General features: G+C 34.3%; 1 protein-coding gene across 21 annotated transcripts in view; it reads left to right on the top strand.

The window, feature by feature from the left end:
* ADGRL2 (adhesion G protein-coupled receptor L2) overlaps positions 1–23187 on the top strand; it is a 259736-nt gene that overhangs the window by 231074 nt on the left and 5475 nt on the right. For 20 of the 21 annotated variants that reach the window (XR_008426326.1, XR_008426325.1, XR_011650979.1 and 17 more), the window contains 10 exons: positions 2481–2606; positions 2788–2993; positions 4031–4204; positions 5529–5738; positions 6667–6887; positions 8191–8257; positions 16630–16721; positions 18538–18706; positions 21367–21495; positions 22045–22141. Coding sequence is in view for 18 of the 21 variants with exons in the window: in XM_045199417.3 (XP_045055352.2) it covers positions 2481–2606; positions 2788–2993; positions 4031–4204; positions 5529–5738; positions 6667–6887; positions 8191–8257; positions 16630–16721; positions 18538–18706; positions 21367–21495; positions 22045–22141 (1491 nt within the window). In the remaining 3 variants the exon portion in view is untranslated. The remainder of the gene's footprint in view (positions 1–2480; positions 2607–2787; positions 2994–4030; positions 4205–5528; positions 5739–6666; positions 6888–8190; positions 8258–16629; positions 16722–18537; positions 18707–21366; positions 21496–22044; positions 22142–23187) is intronic. The other variant, XM_045199426.3, reaches the window with a different exon arrangement.

Below are 23187 nucleotides of genomic sequence, written 5' to 3' on the forward strand. Positions count from 1 at the left end.
AGCCACCCACCCCCCAGGTGAATTTAAAAATCAGCTTGTCAAGTTATATACTAAAAAACCTTGTTGGAATTTTTATTAGAATTAGACTGTGAGTTTATAGATTGGTTAAAAAGAAGTGTCACAGGTTTACTTGTGTTCTCCCAAATAAGACCATGATATAATCCTCCATTTGTTGGTAGGTCTTTTAATAAATTCCTGCATTTTTCCCATTAACATCTTGTACTTTTCTTCTATTAGGTTTACTCCTTGGCAACTTAGACTATTTGTCTTCATTGTAAATGAAATTAAATTTTACTAAATATAATTATTTTAAAATTACATGTTACAAAAATTTTTTAAATTACATATTCTAATTGTTTATTGCTTGGTCTATAGGAACACAATTGATTTTGCTTATTGCAGCCTTGCTAAATTCTTTTACCTCTCATAGCATGTAGAGTCTTCCTCCGGATTACAGTTGTTAATTACATTTTCAGCAAATAACAACAGTTTGCTTTTTCCGTCCAGTGCTTGTATGTTGGTTTTTCTGCATTAGCTGGTATTTTAGTACAATGCTAAAGAACACTTGTGATAGGGCTCATCCTGACTTTGAAAGGAATGCTTCTAGAGGTGTTTTGCTGTTGTTGTTTTGCCACATTTTGCTGTAAGTTTGGAAAGATAACCCTTATCTGATAACAAAAGCTTTATCTGAGCAAGAAATTTTCTTTCTAGTTCTATTATTTTGTAAACATTTCTTATATTGAATGGGTATTGAAATTTGCTGAATTCTTTCTGTTTTAATTTCTTAATTTGGTATATTACATTAGTATATTTTCTAATGTATTAATTTCTGTAAGCTTTTTTGGGTTAAACACAGTTTGTTTAGAATTGTGTACTTAAAGTATGTACAATTTTTAAGTACTTTTGCATCTATATATTTAATAGATGTAACTTTTAAACCATAATAATTAAATAGTTGAATGAAATTAACTCTTTGTACATGGATATCTGTATTTGAAACATTTCATGAAACTCAAAGGATTTTCTTCATTCACCCTGTTTCTGTCTTGTTTTAAGAATAATAATTTAGAGTGCATTTCAGTGAAAGGAAGAGAGCTATTAGATGTATAGTTTTGTCACTCTTCTTGGCCCCTTTACCTTCTACTACATGCAGAACCTGATGAAGAGAGGAGATCATTTACCTGCCCTGCAGCTTAATCTTTCTCAGCATAGATAGTAAAATCAGTATCTCAGCCAGTTTCTGTAGCAGACGGATTTCTAGGAGTTATATGACTCTCATTATAAACTTGTACTTTAGGTGCTTGACATGTAGTCTGATAGCTTATCTCCCAGTGTTACAATTTTATATGTACAATTAAATCTGTATGTATTTTACAAAACAAAGTTGTAAAAGATAAAAATAAATAACATAGTATCCAAGAGAAACTCTGTAATAGAATACACCATGCCTACTTTTGTAGAAGGAAAGGCAGTGGGTGAATTGATCCTGCGTGTGTGCGTGTGTGTGTGTACACAGGTGTTTGTCTAAGTCTAGAAATCGCTGTGCAAGGATGTACATCATTAGGGTGAAATTCAGAGAAAATATATGGACAATATTGATTGAATTACTGAGAGTATGTGTTACCCTTGATTGGCAAACTTTTACTGTGAAAGCCCAAATAGTATGTATTTTAGGCTTTCCAGCCCATGTTGTTTAAGTTATAAAAGTTTAACTGGCATCGTGGCACTAAAACAGCCATAAACAATATGTAAATAAGTAAGCATATCGGTGTTCCAATAAAACATTATTTCAAAAAACAGGTGGCAGGTCAGATTCGGCACACGGGGCCTATTTTGCCCAACTTAAGTATGTAAAGATTGATGGTTACTAGTGAGAATCAATGGGGAGTTTTAATATCATGCCAGACACTTCCTCATAAATAAGCTGTGTTAGTCTTTACTACTTGTAGAAATTAGAGAAAAATCTGTTACTGTAAACTGACCTGTGTAGCCTTATGTCTTAAAACTTATACATATAAGTAGATACATATATATAATAAAGACATTCCAATTCATACTTCATGGCTTTGCCATTGACAAGGAAATGGCCATTGAAAAGTTATTTAATATAAAGAGCCAAAAATCATTTTGAAATATTTTTGTTTAATGATTTCAATGAAACTCTGAAAGTTTTGTATTATGAATTTAAACACTTTTCATATACATAGGCTAAAAGTCTGGAATTAGTTCATGACAAAATATAAAAGGATAAAGAAAATGTTTATACAAATTATGTGAAATACACACAAGTGATTATATGAAATTTTTTTAAGTTTTCAAGGCTTAAGAACTTTTTAGAGTAATTTAGTTCATATTTTGTTTAAATCTAACGATATGGTAAGTAGATAAAAAGAAACTGGTTTTCGTGCAGTTATCATTTGCTTTTTGCAGTTTTAAGAATGCTCTTTTATTCCTCCTCCATATCCCTTTGCCTCGTCCAGTGCTGGAAGTTGCCGTACTCAGTACAGAAGGACAGGTCCAAGACTTTAAATTTCCTCTGGGCATCAAAGGAGCAGGCAGCTCCATCCAGCTCTCTGCAAACACCGTCAAACAGAACAGCAGGAATGGTAAGATGGGACCATCTTTTAAAAACTGTTGTTTTTCTTTTTGTTCAGTTAAACCTGTTAGTTCTAAAATGCTAAATAAAGATTCTATAAGGACTTTTTGCATTTTTATTCTTATTTGAATGCATTTTTTTAATTCATAAGCCTGTTTCCTGTAGAGTCACGTGAGTGTTTACTTTCCTAGGACTTGCAAAGTTGGTGTTCATCATTTACCGGAGCCTGGGACAGTTCCTTAGTACAGAAAATGCAACCATAAAACTGGGTGCTGACTTTATTGGTCGTAATAGCACCATTGCAGTGAATTCCCACATCATTTCAGTTTCAATCAATAAGGAATCCAGCCGAGTATACTTGACAGATCCTGTGCTTTTTACCCTGCCACACATTGATGTAAGTTATGTATGTTAATGAAGTAAAGAAAGCAAAGCTGACACACTGTGATGGGGAGAGAGGGAAGGTGGGGGTAGCAGAGTGGGAAGAAAGGACCTTTCCATTTGAATTTCAAATGTCGTACTAGGTCAGAGACACAAGTTTATTTAAGTCTGTGAACGTAAAATTAAATGAGGTTCAGTGATTATTAGAACTTAAGTGTATTCTTAATAAGAGCTAATAAGTAATCAATAGGAAAATGTAAATGACTGTAATTTGTTTTAGAATGAGAATTAACTCTTACCTTAGCATCAGGATAGCCTAGTGTTAACTGATAGGACTCTGCTGTTGGCGTGTGGCAGATCTATTTTGATTTTACTGATCATATTTGACGTAAATTGGTACCAAGCACTGTGCCTTTCAAAATCGACGATTGAAGAGCGATGACTTAGAATGCATGTTGGTAGGTAAAGAATTACACTGTGTTGGAAGACTGTCTGCAGAATTTGGGCTGTTAAATGTAGAGTGAGTAAGTGCTCACAGGCAGCCAAGAGGATCTCCAAAATTGGCAAAGAAAATTAAATTTGTGTGGCCACTCTCTTCTTACATCTGCTGCAGTATATTTACTCTTTTATGAACCCTGGCATTGCTAATGTGCCACTGAGAACAAAACTGAGCCCAGTATCTAAAGTGGATTTTAAGACATTTGGTCCTTACAGGATTTTCTTAGAACAAATGCACAGGCCTAATGTTATTGGAAAAGGAAAAGAAGTGATTCTAATGTACGATCAGTAGTAAAATCATAAGATGGAAATTGTAATCGTGTAAAATGGGTCTTTGGTAATTTAGAGCACACTTTAGAGTGTTTCGGATTATAAAGCCCCTTTTAAGTTAGATATCTGCCTTGTATAACATAGTCTACAATTTTGCTGATGAAAAACTTTATAGTCCGAAACATGCAAAGTTTAATCTAAATTACTTTTTACTCATATTAAACAATTGCTATTGCCATCTTACAGTGTAAAATCCTAATTTTATCTTGTCATTTCATTTCCCAGCCTGACAATTATTTCAATGCAAACTGCTCCTTCTGGAACTACTCAGAGAGAACTATGATGGGATATTGGTCTACCCAGGGCTGCAAGCTGGTTGACACTAATAAAACTCGTACAACGTGTGCATGCAGCCACCTAACCAATTTTGCAATTCTCATGGCCCACAGGGAAATTGCAGTAAGTATTTGCACTTCTAATTAGTAGCAGAGAAAAACCTCAGAGATTCAAAACAGCTTGTGTGATAATCCTTCTTTGGGTGCTAATCATAACTAAAAAGCAAACAAAGTAATGTAGCTTTCTAATTGTTTCTACACTGGCCATAAATTTTAGGAAGCCGTGGCACTGTATTTGTTGTTATTTCTCAGTATCATGTGCTTTACAGACCTGTTCTAAGATTTTCCTCCTTTGGGCAGGTGTTTGGCAGAGGTGGTCAGGGACTGAACAGCAATAGGTCATACATACTAAACAGAGAAGGCTCTAAAATTTAATAAACCCTCCTCATCTTGAATGGTCAGATCTCATTTTACAACTTTTCCTTTAAGTTTCCTCATCATTTTGCACACTACAGAACTGCCGATTTCGAAAAGTCAGAATGGCTTCTGGAATGTTTCTTAGCATTCTTTTTTACGATTAAGAAAATGAAATAAAGAACAATCTGACAGTAATCAGAGAGGAGGGAGAGGGATAATAGGGGGTGATGGGGGGCATGTATGACGGACACATGGACAAAGCCAAAGGAGGGGGTGGGTTCAAGGGTAGGAGGCGGGGATGGGTGGAGAGGGGGTGTGTGGTGGGGTAAAAAATGGAGACAGTTGTACTTGAACAACAATTTAAAAACATGATACCAGAAGATGAAAAATATTTTAAGGAGAGGGGATTACAGGAACTACTTTAAGGGACACATGGACCAAATCAAGGGGGAGGGTGGAGGTGGGGGAGGGAGGGGGTTCAGCTGGGGTGGGGTGGAGGGATGGGGAGAAAAGGCACACAACTGTAATTGAATAACAATAAAAAATTAAAAAGAAATAAAGAAACATAGCATGAAAGCTCTCAGATCTGTTGTGTACTTGATTCTTAGTATATAAATATAATATAAAATCCAAAGAGACAGTTCAAGCTTAACATTTGGCTTATACGTTAACTTGGAAAATCATGTAAATACCAATTATTGTTCATTGTAACTAAGTATCCTTTATTCTTTTATATATTTTTTATATGTTTATGTAGGTAATTATTTTAATCATTTTGAAATAAGTAAGCTCTCACATTACTTTCTAATAAAATCTTTGACTTTTGTAGGTCATTCTTTGTATATAAAAGTTGGTAATACTGAACCTCCGTTACATGATCAAAATTTCATTTTCAGTATTGAGCCCTGTTTGAACACACACGAAAGTTCAGAGTTGAGTGTTGCAAGATGAGCCACTACATTCGAAAGCTACTTCATCTTTAGTTGATGTCATGCGGGATTGTTAATGTTCCTTATATCTTTTATTTGCAGTACAAAGATGGAGTTCATGAATTACTCCTTACAGTCATCACCTGGGTGGGAATTGTCATTTCCCTCGTTTGCCTGGCGATATGCATCTTCACATTCTGCTTTTTCCGTGGTCTACAGAGTGACCGTAATACTATTCACAAGAATCTTTGTATCAACCTCTTCATCGCTGAATTTATTTTTCTAATAGGCATTGATAAGACAAACTACATGGTAAGCACCCCTTCAGTTAGCTGACCTAAGATTTCTGAAAGTTTTTATGACAAGTGCGAATCCATTTATGCGCTGATGTTAGTATTTGACCTTGTTGCAGTATAATTGACATGGCGATATTGAAGGATAATTTGTAATAAATTGAAAGACAGCCCAGTCATTAAGTAAAAGTATTATGGGTTAATTCATTTCTCACATTAAGGTATAGTTGCATTTTCCTGGGTTGTTAGTACGACATGAAATTTGATTCGAAGAATGCTGGGAATACTGAGATGGGAAGACCCTGTTTTTACAATTTCAATTTTCTCACATAGTTATTCTGACCAGTGGCCATTTCTTCGTATTCTGAACACTTTATTCATCATGAGATTTCAGTGTTAGAAACAGAACTTAATAATTAGTCCGTTTTTCACCCCATCTCCATCGGCGTTGGGTTGAATTTAAGAGTGCTCCACATGTGACAGGAAATGATGTTGGGTAATGAGAGCAGGGGTATTTGTCATTAAGGCAAATTTTTTAAATTCTGGTACAGAAAAGGTGGAAATAACATATTTGGAAACAACTGTTCTAAAGACTTACGAAAGAGATCACCTAAAAGTAGAATATTCAGATTGAATAACAGATAATTCCAGAAGAGAAATTAACATGTTTTCTTATTTCTTGATTTTTTTAAAATTTCACTACAAATAGTAATGCCTATAGTGATGAAGTTTCTAGCACATCTGGCATTGTACTACAAGCAATAAATTCGTCAAGTTCGGCCGTGCCTGTAACTCATTTCCATTTTTGAAAAATATCTTCAGGAAGCACTGTTTAATGATGTATGTTAAAGACAGTAGTGAGCACTATCAGTAACTATTTCCGTTTTGGAGTGGACTCCTTGCATTCACGGGCTCTCCTTTGTGTTTTTTGTTCTCTTGTTCTATAGATTGCATGCCCAATATTTGCAGGACTTCTACACTTCTTCTTTTTGGCTGCTTTTGCTTGGATGTGCTTAGAAGGTGTGCAGCTCTATCTGATGTTAGTTGAAGTTTTTGAAAGTGAATATTCAAGGAAGAAATATTACTATGTAGCTGGTTACTTGTTTCCTGCCACAGTGGTTGGCGTGTCCGCTGCCATTGACTATAAGAGCTATGGAACAGAAAAAGCGTAAGTAATTGCAAGTGACCTGAGTGTTTTTCAAGTGAATAATTTTTTTAAAGCCTGTTAGCTGTCAGTGAGGTTCCCTGACAGACTAAAACAGCCTCTGAAAGCTTTATTGGTAAGAGAATGGGCATGCCGTGCACAAATTACAATCAAGTCTTTTGTAATTTTCTAGGTTCAGAGGATTTGTACTCCGGCGAGGCAGATACTAAATTATGGACTTTCTTTTTAACACAAAAGATTGACCTGAAACAAATTGAAAAAGTAAATAACTTTTTGGCCTTAGAAAGATATTAAGTAAAAATGCTTCTGAACTTAAAGCATCTGACAGGTTTAACTACTCAGTTTTAAGTTAATGCTTCATTAGCTCTCTTTGTGCAGCCGGCCCTCTAGCCAACTCTCATTCTGAATTGTGAGAGCAGCACAATCCTTCCCATATGTCTCACTTTGATAATATTTTATCAGGCAGTTGGAAAGGATTAAAATAAGTACTGTCTTTCATTTATTAAAAAACCAGATATTTATGGAATATGACAGAAGGTACACATAGCCGTGTTTCTAAGGATTTTATTTGCTAGAGGCATGAATTTGCTCTCCAGTTCTGTTTATTTTTTTCCTTTGATAAAATTAGTCATATAAAGATTCTTTGGACTAAAGAAAGCCTTTGGACTGTACAGATGATGAAAGACAAATAAAAGAAATTCAGTGGGGATTCAGTGTTATATGAAAAATGAACCACTAAGTAAAATCTGTCTTAATAAGTTTATGCCTCATTTACTCTAATACCGTATGAGTCTATGCTTAATTCTTTCCCTAGTATTCCTCCATTACCCGCTGAAGTGTTATATTTCTACTACACAGTTTTGCAACAAACATAATGTAAACTGTTTTTGTCTTAATGTTTCTTAGGGTTAAACATGTTAGCTCATATATAGATTTGAAAAGCAAAAATTGAATGTAAGAACTTTAAAATGATGAGGCAATTTGGAGTCTTGAGTTTCAAGTTTTTCTTATTAAAGTCAGAGGTCTTGAGAGTTAAGGATTGGAATGTGGTGGGGTTTATTATTCCCTCATACAAGCATAAGTATGTCTTTATCAAATTAAAACCTGCAATGAAAACCAGTAGGCTGAAGTAGATAAATTACTACTTTTTAAGTCAGAGCCAACCCAGAATTAATAAAATTGTTCTTGGCCATGATAAATGAATTTTCAAAGGCAACTATGAAATTGTTAGGTTTTTAAATGGTTACTTTCTTTGTGACGTTGAGGATGCATGGAAGCTACTTAATACATATTCTTTTCATACTAGTTGCTGGCTTCATGTTGATAACTATTTTATATGGAGTTTCATCGGACCCGTTACCTTCATTATTCTGGTAAGCAGACTCTATTTTCCCTTCACTTTCAGCTTGCTGCTTTAGCAGTGCTTTTGAAAAGGGAATAATTTGTTTTATTGTCAAATTATCTGTGATTTAAAGATTACAAATACATGTAGTTTATGGGATAAAATTATGTAGTGCATTTTAAATATTATGCCCTTATCGAGAGCTTATACACTTAACTAATTAGTACTGTGTCTGAAAATCCTCTCTCTTCTAAAAAGTACTTGTTCTCATTTCTAATTTTGTTTGATAAAAATGTCATGTCATAATCTTTGAAAATCTGTTCATATATAAGCCACGTTAAGATTGCATGATTTGAAACTAATTTGATAATTAGAAAGGAATAACTGATACGTATAGCACATACTGCTTTTGAGTAGTGGGGTTTTTTTGCTAGGAGTTTTAATTCAGGAAGCTCTGTCTTCCCAGTCTATCTTAGTCCTGTACCAAGCCTGTATGGCATTTATAAATTAAGTGAATGTTTCATGGAAGTGAAAGAACATTAGCTTAATATTTGTATCTTAATTTACACACAGTAGTTTAGTGCTTTTAAATAAATGTCCATGCCTAAATTCTTTCAGGGTAGTTTTTTTTTTATTTTATTTTTCAGTTACATTTTGCATTCAATATTTTTTGTATTAGTTTCAGAGAACAGACTGTTGGTTGCCAGAGGGGTGGGGCTTTGGGGGTGAAAAAGGTTAAGAGATTAAGAAGTACAAATTGGTGGTTACCGAAGTCACAAGGATGTAAAGTGCAGCATGGGGAATATAGTCAATATATTGTAGTAACTACGAACAGTGCCGGGTGGGTACTTGAAATACCAGGCGGACCACTTTGTAAAGTATATGATTGTCAAAAAGATATTTGAAGCTTTGATTAATAAATGAAAAATAAATCAATTTTAGACTCAAATGAAATTACTTCTCTAAGATTGAAAATACCAAATACTTTAAAATAAATTTGACATAAATTAATTATAGTGACATTAATGTATTTTTAACTTCTTACTACATTACTGTTAATCAAAGGTTTGAAATACAGTTAAAATAAAAGAATGTAGGTAAAATATTTGGATTTCAGCATTTAAAACGATTTACTCAGTTATAGGATTAAGGTGTTAGAAATAGGTGTTATTGACCATTATAAGATTGTAAAGGAAACATAAACAAGTTTAAATATTACTTACATCTTTTTATTACTATTTAAGCATTCTTTTTTCTTTAATGAGCCTATTAAAATATTTCTGTGGTTAACTAGTGTTTCACGAAATTGAGAAAAATTTTAGTAGGTCAAAGAAATTTGAGATGACTTTGTATATGTACACTTGTCATTAAAGTAAAATTTTTACACACTTACACAAAACAAAAAGAAAATTTGAGATGAATGCCTGTATGATGAGTTCAACTACTATAAAACAGTCTCAGATTTCCTAGGAAAACTGATTTCTTATCAAAATTATTCATACAGAAAATTGTCCCAATTTTTTTCTTGGTTTATGTAAGTTTAACACAGCCTAAGTCTATCTTGAATTATAAGACAAATAGCTAACATGAAAGGGGTTTGATCCTTAAAGACTCAGAGTTCTTTTTGTCCCCTCATCCCTTGGCCACACATACCGATAGTTTGAAAATTGTAAAGACTATCGTAGGGATATTTGGTCTATGAAAGTATTAGTGTTTACTTCTTTTGTACTGCAGTTTTATTTATTTTCTATCTCTAAAGATAAATACTGGCTTTGAGTATTTCATTTAGTGAAAGGAGTTAATGTTCACATATACTCGATTTCCAGTAAGAAAAGAGGTAAAGGACATTTTATTATATTACCCATTTGCAGTGTCATTATTATCCTCCACCAAATCATTTAAGTTGAAATGTGAAGGGCTTTTGGGAACAGTGTTCCCAACTTAAAACAAAACAAAACAGCAGGTAGCAATCACAGTAAAGATCCTGAGAGTAATTCTTCCCTTGCAATTGCTTTGCCCTCCAGCTGTCCTAGCACAGAAACAAAGGGTGGAATAGAGCGTAAAACAGTGTCTTCCCTGTAACCTAAACTGAGCTATGACATCATTGTAGAATACTGCTCTTTTGGTAATACAGGACACTTAAAAGTCAATTCAGAAACAAATCTTAATAATACAAATTGGATAGTATAATACACTTTTAAGGAGTACTCTTACAACGTGTTTTGCATTTCCAACTTTCTGAATTGAAACCATTTAACTTAATAGTATTAAATAAGTGTCCATCTTTCATAATGTTCTATGAAGAAAAATAACATGCTATGGAAGATGAAACCTCCTACTTCGTATTTCTTTTGAATGTCTCGCCTACAGGCCACTAGAGTTATTATATCTATGAGAAAAGTGCTTGTAAGTAATGAGCAGTGGGAAACCATTAGTATGCCTGAAATGGTTTAATGAAAGCTTGGATCATGACACCTCAGAAGCTATTCTTATCATTTGGACAGCTCCATCTGCATCATTAATAATTAATTCAGTTCAGAAAGAGTTCAGCTCACACACTCATTTAGAAGTCTTCTTCAGAGAACACCTCTCTGGCTGCTAGTCCCTGGGAGAAATCGGTTTCTGCTTGGCTTACAGCAAAGATTTGGAGATACAAGCGCGGTTTGAGAGTTGCGTTTGTCAGGTAGCAAAAGCTCTGGGGAGGACAAAAAGGGTCAGAACATGAGCAGTTCAGTTAGGTTACTTCAGAGTGCTGTTTCTGTTCTTCTGTCGTATCATATCCATGTCAGCACTGCAAGCTGTGGAATGAATTTTAAGCTGCTAAGCTCAGGCGGATGTGATTCAATTGAGCAGGTTGATGACTGTAACACAAACTGTGCATTCCTATAATCTCTGGAACCTCTATTTTTAAATATCTCATGTCATCGATATGGGTGATGAATAGCTATGCCATATCATTAAGCAGCAATGAATTTTATCAGCGAATTACACTGGAAGATCATTTCAACAATAATTTATAAAATTGTTATTTGGGCATAGGTAAAAGAGTATTATTTGTCATTGGAAGAGAAAGAATCCCCCATTTGGTGATTTACTCTTTTTTAGCTAAATAGGACGATATTTTTCCTTTGAATTTGCTGTCACTCTTTCACAAAGAATTCTGTTGAGATGTGTACAGAGCTATTTACTTGTGTGCACGTGCAAACACGAGCACACACACAAAGCGAGTCAAAATCCGATCAGTTCCTGGATGAGTTGCCTCATCTCGGAAATTAACTCCCAGTATGGGCATTTAGGCTGGTGAGTTGACATACAGCGTGTAACAGAGTCCTATAAACCTGTACTTACTGGGGGCTTCTGTGTGAATGATTGAGCAATGACATGTACCTACCAGGTTTAGACAAATCTCTGCGTTCATAGCTGTAACTCCGTCTTTTTCATTTCTCACTGATGCAAAACACCTTTCAACCTATCCCAAAATACTGTGCTTAACACAGTAGTATTTATGTTGGGAAGAAAAAATGAATAACAAGAGTGCAAAGTGGCTGCGTTGGAACTGAAGGGAGAAGAGCTGCGCTTGGGCAGGGGAGACATGCTTCTCTCCTTGTCCTCTTTGCCTACTTTCCATTGAGAAGTAGGAAGATTCTATATTTGATGGTTGTGATTTATTCTTTAAATGCATACCAAAGGCAGGAAAATAAATTGGAAGAAATAAAAGTGAGAAAAAAGAAATCATTTTAACAACAAAACAATAACAACAAAAAAGAATAAGAAGCACAGAGGTATATGGCTGCGAAGAGTCATTTATGCCATGGGAAAAATGCAAAGAGGGAAGAGCTCGGAATCACAGCCAGTGCTTTATTCGCAGTTCCCCTTTTAGGTCTTTAAGTGGCTGTTTTGGATGATAGATTTTTAATCAAAGATGTTTCTGTTTGCCTGTCACTTGTTCTGATTTCCAGTCATATTTTAAGAGAACAAGAATTGATTAGAAGAGGTGGGGAGGGGAATTTGTTGAAGTATTTTACTCCACAAAATCACGATTCTTATTAGAGTATATTATCTCCTGAAAAGATCATAGCAACAGTATTTATCCTCTGAAAATAAAAATTAGCATTTACACTTCAAAGCATTGGAAAAATAAAAGAACTGTAAATTCACATTTAAAAATTTTGTTTAAACTTCAGTCAAATACCATATGATCTCGCTTCTATAAGTGGAACCTAATCAACAAAACTAACAAGCGAGCAAAATAGAACCAGAGATGTGGAAATAAAGAACAAACTGACAGTGACCAGAGGGGACTGGGGAGACAACAGGGAGGGCACAGGGGAGAGTAATTGGGGGAAATGGGGACAACTAATTGAACAACAACAAAAATTTTTTTAGAATTTTGTTTGAACTTCAGTGTATGTTCTATTTAATTTCAGAAAATATTTCACTGCCATGTTGGTGGTAACATTAAAATGGTCAATATTTAAATGATATATATTTTTAATTTGTCTAATCAGACTAATGAATGTGTATTAGTGGAGTTTTTTGATGAGGATTAAGGGAAAGTATCTTAGCTCTTTTTCCACTTTATATCCTGATTTACAGTATATCTTGATGCCTTTTTTCACAATTTGACTTGAGATGATGGTATTTCATCCAATGAAAGATACCATTACCTCACCATTTGTCCACCTTCAAGTCCTGTGTCAAAGACTAAATTAGTGTTGGGCTCAAATATAAATTTCTTGGGACCTAAAAACATCAGCGCATTGGCTATAATTTTATTTTTAATTTCTTTAAATTGGAGAATTCACAGACCCTTCAGAAATCATCTGAGTCAAATATCCTTCTGTGGTTTTACGATTATTTTTAGTTGCTTTAAAAGAGGCTGGCTTTAAAAATGTCCTTTAGAAACATTTAATATTAAGTACCTTAAAAAGAGTCACCCTTATTTTTGCACTCAGCTTTTATGGCTTTTTGTGATATTTAGCTGTGTGAGCACAACACAGACAGGTTTGAGAAAACACAACTAGCTGTTCCACATAGTTTGGCTAGTGGGCGTAGAAGGGTGTGGGCATTTTGGGCACTTGCTAATGATGGACTGGTAGTGTTTCACAAAGGAGATGGAGGATTAGTTATTTCGGCAAGCCCACCAGGTACAAGCCATTGGACAAGCACACCTCGTGTTATTTAGGATTTCTTTGAAGCTGCATTTTACACATTAATTAATTTATTATTTATCTTCAACGCATTTATCATCTGAGTGATTTATAAATTAGATTACTGTAGATAAAAGTGGAATATTTCTTAAAATGTGAATCTAGTGTATCTTTGTTTTCTTGGAAGGCTCATTTTCTCCTCCCCAAACAAATTGGTTAATTATTTGGAAAGGCTGTGGTCTGTGGAGCCAGCCCCACAGCATACTGAGCCTCAGCACTGACGTTACAGTAGCTGAGTAGTCTTTGCCAAGATACTTAACATCGCAGGTGTGTAAAGTGGGTCTCCAGTTATATTTTAAAAGAACAAGAAAGGAGTAGGTGGGGGGAGGAGTGCTGCCTGAGACTACCTCTGGAGATAGCTTGTTGTTTGGGGTTTTTTCACCCGTAATTTTGTGAACTTTATGTATGGTGAATGTATTATATTTGTAACTAGAAAAAAACTAAATATCTGTGTGTATATTTATATATACATAAATATATATATTTTGTTAACCTCAGTAGCCTGAAGGGAGAAGAAGGGAAGATGCATCTAACAGTCTGTTTTTTAAGGATTAAATGAGATATGTGTTGTGTGGCACATTCTCCAATACTGGGTTAGTCCTCAGTGTTAAAAGACAGAAATGTCTTTGTATCATACTTTGCTTTAATTCTACTTTTATGTAGTAGATTTTATATCTATTGGAAAATGCATTGCTGACTTTTACCTGATTTTCTTCATTGAAAAACATATTTGGATGGGCTCACCTCCAACATTTCACATTTTCTCTTCATTTTCTTTTTATAGCATAATGCTTTATGCATCCACATTTTTCCACATTCATGTTTTTTATTTTCTTATTGTAGTGGATAACATCTTTTTTCTTCCTGGAATGTATTACTGCTATTATTATTTTATTCCTTAGGGAATAATTAATATGCATAGGAAGTAATGAATACCAGGTTGTGGCTTCATATGCTTCAGGAAAATGCTTAAGAAAGAGGAAGGTTGGGCGACAACCTTAGGTCCAGAGGTTTGGGGTAAAAGGAAGAAATCGTTTCTTTAGGACATTAAAAAAGAAAGGGTCAAGAGATTTTAGTATTTTAACTCTGCGTCTGTAAAACAGCCTTTCTTACCTAAGAGCTGCAGTCATTTTGTCCATTTACATGGGTTTGGGTTGGTTGGTTGGTTTTTAAGATATTTGGGTTCTTATTTTTAACCATTCCTTAAATTTACTAGTTAAGGCCTACTACTGCATAAAATAAAAAGTGTTGCTTTTGCCTTTTAAAAAATTAGAGATACACTGTGTTATAATTTTTTTAAAAAACCAGATCAAATATTTACTTACTGCCAGCAGGATTTGTCTAATTTCTCAAAGGCAGAGTTTGTGTCTTACCCACAATACAGTGAGCGGGGTTCTTTCGTGGGGCAGCAAAGTCAGTAAATATTTGCTGAATAAAATGTATCATATTGTAACATCCCTTGAAGTGTAATCTTTTATTTATATTGTGACCAACTAGAATAATACTCAGAATGTGAAACTAGAAAAGTGTTTCTACAAATGTGTTTACCTTTTCTCTATACAAATATTTTAAGAAATTAATTTTAAGTACCATTTTAAACAAAGAGCTTTTTTTGTCCTCAAGTAATTAACGTAGAATGCTGTCTGCCCACACTTGCAATTTACGCCCAGTAACCTCATTTTCTCCCTTAAGAAGAAATTCTACAGCTAAGAGAAATAGGCACAGAGATCAAAATGACTGATAAACAGCTTAGATCAAAGCCTTTTCTGTGTTCCTGAACTCATTAGGAAGAACGTGGGAATTGTATTTATTGCCCTATATCATTTTTCCTAATATAAAATCAGAAGTAGTAATGAATGGCTAAAATACGTTATCACTTTGTCACATGGTATCATGATAGTAAAAATGGTCGTGTTACTGCAACAAACATGTCTGTGATCTGCCACCAAGAAATCGCTTCATCCCACGCTCAGTGGGTCTTTTTCGGAACGCACCATTTGGACTTGTGCTGTCTTCAAGTCACGCAAAGCTCACAAAATAATTTTGTTTCACCTTTTTTAATGTAATAATCTGAAGTAAATAAAACGTCAAAAAATCCAGGACCAATCTAGTTCAGTTGTATTTTTACAGTTCATAAAAATGGAACCGCCTTCCCCCTGTCCAGAGTTCTGCCAGGTGACTATGGAAGCAAATGCAAATTACAAACCTTTACCTCTCCTCAGTCAAAACACAACTCCTTTCTTCTGAGTGCGCTCATGTTCATCTCCCAAACGTCCATCCTGTGTCAGGTTTCAGCTTCCCCAGTTTGCTTTGGGTAGCACCTCGGTTTTTTTGCACAGCTGAGTGTTTTAGAGGGACTCAAAATGGCCCTCAGAGACTAGGAAATAGGAACTGATGACTTTTGGTGGTTAAATAGCAAATATATATGTGTATATATTTCAGTTTATCTTACTTTATATAGCTAACATTTTTTATATATTTTATTTCACCTGAGCCTCACAATTACCTTACAAATAGATTGTGCAATTGTTATTTACCGTTATTTAAACAGCCAAAATGCAAAGTTAGACTCAGTCAACTAAGTGTTAGGGTCTGGAATCCAGCAATCCTTCCATTATATTCTACATGATTTAGTTTTTTCTAAGCAATGTACTTCAGTGTTTCCTAGATGGCTTTGAGGCCCTAGAGTACCTCTAGCCCAGGGGTGTCAAACTCATTTTCACCCTGAGGGGTGGGGGCACATCAGCCTCAGCTTGCCTTCAGGGGGCCAAATGTAAGTTGAACTCCTTAACAGTTAAGGAGTAGTTACATTTATACAGTCCTAAAATGATTTTGGCCCTTTGAAGGCAACCATGAGGCTGATGAGACCCCCAGTGAAAATGAGTTTGACACCCCTGCTATAGCTAAAGGAACTAATGTCGGTATCTAATTCATTTAATCATCATCACATGATACTAATTTAATGCGGTTGCAACTTCATGTCAAATGATCTTTCGAAAAATCGATCATACACAGCCAGACTATTTCATTATTTAGACTTGCTCATTGCATATATAAACTAAAATTGGATCATTGTCTGTTATATATTCATGTCATTGATATTTAACTGCATTAGTTCATTAAATTTGCAAAAACTTTTCTTTGCATTCTTTGGTCACAGTGGTCTAATTCTTTTTTTTATTTGTTATAACAGCTAAACATTATCTTCCTGGTGATCACATTGTGCAAGATGGTGAAGCACTCGAACACTTTGAAACCAGATTCTAGCAGGTTGGAAAACATTAAGTAAGTATTTTGCACTTGAATTTTAGCGCTTGACAAACTAAGTGAAAGATACTCATTCTCCACAGGGAATACATGAATACCTTCCATCAACTGTAGAAATTATTCAGAATGAGGTTTTACTGATGAAGGCTGAGTTCACTGTGACCATGTCACAGACGTTGGTCAAAAATTAGATGATAATGGCTGCCGTGGTCTAGAGCCAAGAAATTCTTTCTGTAACTTTGTGAAAATTCCATATCACTGTAGCAGTTCCATTTGAATTTAAAATGCAGATCAAAATGATGTTCCTGTTTGCATGGCTGATAAGATTATATTAAGTTTGTTTTGTTAAATGACTTTTTTCGATTTGAGGATCCTGAGCACAGTTTCTACTTCTAATCTTGCTTTTCCTAAGAGAATACACTCTATTACTATTGTTAACTTGGATATTATCTGTTATTTCCATGATAATTAAATAAATGTTTATTTTATTTCAATGTTGAATAAAAACACTATCCAATTAACAAAAAAATTGATAGCTGTTGATTCATAAGTCATTTTACAAAGCATTTCAGTTAATTTTTAAATATGAGCCTTAATTTAAATTTTGATGAAGTATTATTCAAGTTGGTTTTTAATGGGATTGCGAAAAGATATTTTTAACGTGAAAAAATGGCAGATCTATAGTGAGGGTAATTTTTTTTAAGTAGCTATTTTAGCCAAGTTAGTGTCAGCTTCACTGCATGTTGCATGGTGAGGGAGAGAGCTAATCTTTAGCATCTCTCTCTTTTCTTCCTTTTCCTCTCTCTGTCTTCTCATCCACACCAGTAATTACCGTGTTTGTGATGGCTACTATAATACGGACTTACCTGGGTAAGGTAGAACCCTACATTAACAAATTTACGGCATGATTTATATTTTTTACAAATCTGTCAATATCATGAATTGCCCTTATTTTTTATAATTATTTTGGAATATCTAATTTGCTATAGTATTTTAAAACTATAATATGCCTTTATTTTTTTAATTGCTTGCCTCTGCATTTTGACTTTCTTAATTTTGAATAATTTATAAAATATATAAATGCTTTCTTATTACTTTCTATTTTAATTCTGTCTAATAATTTTGTTTCTCTTTTCTGCTTATAATGCTTTCTAGCTATGAAGATAATAAGCCATTTATCAAGTAAGATCATTAGTTAGACATGGAATGCACTGACTTTAAATCCTTCTCATTCCGTCCTATTTTCCGCAGTTCTTTTCTCCTTAAGCTATTCATGACGAAATCTCTCCAAAACTATTTTATTTTGAAGTTGTTCTCATGTTTTTGTCCCATTTCAGCTAGGCTTCTTCATGCTTTAGTCACAGTACCTGAGGTTCACCTAAGATGAGTTTATCAGAATCTGAAGTTGAGGTGCTGGTTATCTGCCATTTAACCTTTCTGTATGTGTCACATTGTCCAGTCATGGGGACACCACAGGAATAGAAAATAGGAGTAAACTAATTGAGGACTCCTAATTTCTTGGACCAAAATGCACATAAAAGATAATGAAGTCCTGGGGGATGTCGTACACCTTGTATTTTACTATAGTTTTGATACCTCATTTATTCTGGAATAAAAAAAAGGTTATACCTGCTGTTGCTGTTTTCACTGGAGGCTGCAGTACTGAATGCTGTTATTCCTTCTTTAATCAGTGAAAGGTTAAAGCCAAAATGCTGTTGAATTTGAATGTGAACATAGAGAAAGTCAACTGCTACTACTGATCTGTTCATATTTAAGTGTGATTTGTGTTGTTCTCTTATTGAACCTGTTAATAAAATTCACTCTATTTTTTCAGGTCTTGGGTGCTTGGCGCTTTCGCTCTTCTATGTCTTCTTGGCCTCACCTGGTCATTTGGGTTGCTTTTTATTAATGAGGAGACTATTGTGATGGCCTATCTCTTCACCATCTTTAATGCTTTCCAGGGAGTGTTCATTTTCATCTTTCACTGTGCTCTCCAAAAGAAAGTAAGTGAAAACGCGGTGGGATTCTGCTTGCGTGTTCTTTTATTGTAAATGATAGATCAATAGGGAAGATTTTAAGTAGTAACTGGCATATTATTAAATAGCGTTATGTGTTAATCAAATTAATTGTAATGTACATATCTGGAATCTTTTTTGGATCTCAATTTGAGAATGTTACAAACCAGATATTTATGTTAATATTTCTTTTTTTCTAGTGGGATCTATAAAAATGCTTTGTGCAAAGGGTATGCAAGATAAAGAAAAGGTTGAATAAAATTGAGTATAAGGACAAATGCCCTTACTTTAAAAACACCAGACATACAAAAGATTAATATTCCTGATGACTTTTGATTAATTTTATTAGATCTCAAATACAATAACTTACTATTTCACATTTTATTATTTAGTCACCATTTTATATTAAATGGAGTCAGCAAAAATGATTCAAAACTTAATGTTTGAAGATGAAAAATTTCAATGTGTTGCAAGAAGACACAACCCTAAGAGGAGCGTTTAGCACCATTTAAGTTTAAAATTTCTGAGCCTTTCACCATATATCATCCTTTTCCTGCCTGCATGTCCAATGTAGTTCTTTTATCCTGTTACTACTAGTTGGTCACTTAAATTGAACAGAGAAATCGAATTGTGAAAGTGAAAACTATTATGTTTTCAGTCCTGACAAGATGATAGTGTTGTTACTTCCATCAGTTTTGAATAAGCTGTAATTTGAGATAATGACAGTGGAATGCGCAGTACTGACAGATAACGTACATTCACAGCAATGTAGGCATTAGGCAAAACCAGCACCAGAGGGTATTATTTGGATAAAACACCATTTTGATTACCATTGTCTTGGTTATACGATGTTTCAGAGCAGTTAATAGCCATTGAATGTGCAGAAATTTTTTAAGGGATTTATTAACACTGAATTTTAACTTTGTAACCATTTTTCAGGTATTACTTTTGTTATTATGTATTTCTTACTTTATCAGTGAGCATTTTAAATACATGCATATGATCACAATTGTAATTCCTGCCAAATTACTTTGAGATGAAGCCTAAACTTAGCCATTACTTCCTCACAGAGTTGTGTGTATGAATTGAACAAAGTCTTGGCTCTGCTTTTTCATTAGAATTACATTTAAAAGCATCCTGTATCCCTTCTTTTGAACACGTCCTACTTAGTCCTGGAAACATCTTCCTGGGTGCTGCCAGGGTCAATCGTTAAGAATGTGATCTAAAATGATTTAGTTAAAATCATGGTTTTTACCACTTCAGTGAGCATATTTAGGCAAAGAAAGTCCTTTGAAAGTTTAATCCCATTGTTACTTCTTCTAATAGGTGTAATTAAATAGAGGAGGAAAATGCAAGTGCACTTAGATTTAAAAGGTCATCTAGAGACTTTAATTATCTAATTTTGCAAGGAATTAGTGTCAAAGTCACGGTCTCTGCGGGTACCGAGTGTGAAACTGAAAGGCGGGGGGAAGCCTGTGCCTGTTTCTGTAACTGACTCAGAAAAACCAGGTTGTATGCAACATCTCCTTCGTGGTCATTTCAAAGTGTCTCTCTAAGCCACAACAGTACATATTTATATGCCCATGTAGATGCACAGAATCCAGCATTCTCCCCCACTTTTCCCAATTTTGTACCACCTCTCCAGGTTCCCTATTATTTAGTGAGTATTTGGACTATTTTTTATTTTTATAATCATCTTTTTATTTATAGTTTTTTTGAGAGAGAGAGAGAGAAAAGGACAGTGGGGAGAAAGAAAAAGTTTTATTTGTTGCTCCACCCACCCGTGTGTTGTGTGTGCCCTGAACTGGGACTGAGCCGAATCTTGTGGGCAGTGCTGTACCCACTGAGCTACCCAGCCAGGGCTGGGCTTCACTTTCTAAAGTTTACTTTAAACTTTCTTTTAGACCTAATAACTTTTCTGTCTACTCATATGTCCAAGATTCAAGGGGAAAGGGAAACTACCTGGGTAACTCATTAATGAGAATGGGAATTGTGTAAATAGTTCTCGAGTGTGCTGAGGAAGTGAATAGGCATCTGGTACTCTCTACACTGAATGTTAAAGCTAGACATATCAGAAAATGAAGAAAGCATTCCATCCTAAATAATGGCATATTATCAAAGTACTTTTTTTTCTTCATTCTTGTACCAAAATAGTCTTGTCATTATAAAGAGGTTACCCACAAAACCACACAATTCAGTACAAGAAGTCCATGCATTGACCTACCTCAGAGGACATGAAGCGTATAAAACTTAAATGACTGAATACAGGTGGTAAAATGTAATTAAGCAAAAAACATTTTGTCCTATTTTCTTACCATGAAATATAAAATTGGGGTTACTAAGTATATAGATAAAACAAGTCTATTAAAATGTTACTGTTCTATTCATCACATTTGCGTAATAGGTTATAAAGCATTACTATATAATATATAACATTTTAAAGATTTTACTAGCCAGTCTACCGGACAGAGAATATTTTTCTGATTGTAGCAGTTTTGATTGAACTTGATTTTTAAGTGTAATTTATTTTCTCCATGGAAAAAGTGTTTGTGAAACTTCTTGGTTGTCTCCACCGCTTATTTAATTAGAGAGAGGGAGAAGCACGTGCGTTTATATTAATCCCTCTGTCTCCTGGTTGTTCATTTCAGGTACGAAAAGAATATGGCAAGTGCTTCAGACACTCCTACTGCTGCGGCGGCCTCCCAACCGAGAGCCCCCACAGCTCAGTGAAGCCATCAACCACCAGAACCAGTGCTCGGTATTCCTCTGGCACACAGGTAACAAAGAATTTGACAGCATCTTTAATTAACCTTCGTTATAGAAAGCCTACTGAGACAGGTTCTGTTCAGATGCACTAATTGTCTCCTCATTATAATGATGTCTAGATAGCAAATACTTGCTTTTTTAGTATTTTGGTTTTCATTTCTTCTTAAGTATTTCTTCAAGATGTTTCTTTCTGTGTGAACATCGTCTTTTGAGAGGTATACTTCTTTAAAAAAGTATATCATAATCATTTCATATCCTCAGCTTATACAGTACAATACTCATTGTGGGTATCCATAAACATTTGTTGAATAATAAATAACCTCCACGTTAAAAAAAGGCAATAAAAGAAAACTTTTTAAGAGTCGATTAACTACCCCTTAGTAGAAAGCTACAGAGCAGTAGAGACTTCCTTAGTTTTAGACCAGAATCAACACACACTTTCTTTTAAAAGCCCAACAGATAATCCTACACAGATTGTTAGGGTAAATCTTTGTGTGTCTTTAATGAGGTAAGCCTGGGGAAACTAACGTAATATATGTCTTGCTATTTTATGTTAATAGAGTCGTATAAGAAGGATGTGGAATGACACTGTGAGAAAACAATCTGAATCTTCTTTTATCTCAGGTGACATCAATAGCACTTCAACACTTAATCAAGGTCAGTTACTAGGAAAATTTGAGTTTACAATATAAATTTTGTACCTTCTGCCAATTTACAACAATTCTAGAGAAAATGGGGGATTTTTCTCTCAAATGGGTTTATATCACACGCTCCTAAACTTGTTGGAGTCAACTTCTATCCTTTATTAAAGTACATATAAACTTTTTATTTAATAATGTAATGCAAAAAGTATAATTTTAAACTCCACCTTAAGAGTAAGGCTAGAAAAAATAATTACTGAAAATATACTTTGCCACTGATTAAAATGTTTACCTGGTGAGTACACATTTATCCTTCTGACACATTTATGAGAGTTTTCATCTTAAAACATTAACACAATTATAATAACTTACCCTTCACTTTAAACAGTGCCAATTTTGAAGTGAAAATTCTTATTTGCAAAATTTTTTATTTAACATTTCTTTCAAAAAGTAAAAAATGTCAAAACCGTTTAAAGTAAATCTTTGTAAACAAATAGTTAAAGTACATGAGAATTTACAAAGTAATTTTTGTCTGAATTACTAATTTGTGTGTCTGCAATTACAACTTTAAATGTATCATCTTTATCAATGTAATCGTTACTTACAATAAGTTGGCAAATAAAATATTTTAGTAAGATACACACATACTTCTGAATGCAAGCCTAGTAAATTTCAGTTTGGTATGAAAAAAACATCTTACTGTATATAATCCATGGAAAGGTAATTTATCCAGGTAATTTCAGTTTCGTTGCACTGATTGGTAATATATCACATTATATTTTATCACAATGATATTTTTCATTGTTGACATTGTTTTGATGAGAGTTGGTTTAAAATGAGAAAAGGAGTATTTTGACGTCAAAACCAGTTGACTTTTAAAATACGTTAGTCAGATTCCATTACATGCAAGACATGTTTGATGAGTATTGAAAGTTTGTAATTTCTCAGTAAGTGAATGTGTGTTTATTTCACATTGCTCTAATGTTTTACCTAGTTTTGTTAAGATGACTGTCAAAAAGGAAATGATCCAATGATTCACTTTTGAATCCTGGCAGATAAAAT

Source organism: Desmodus rotundus, chromosome 3 (assembly GCF_022682495.2).
Source record: "Desmodus rotundus isolate HL8 chromosome 3, HLdesRot8A.1, whole genome shotgun sequence".
Lineage (NCBI taxonomy): Eukaryota > Metazoa > Chordata > Mammalia > Chiroptera > Phyllostomidae > Desmodus > Desmodus rotundus.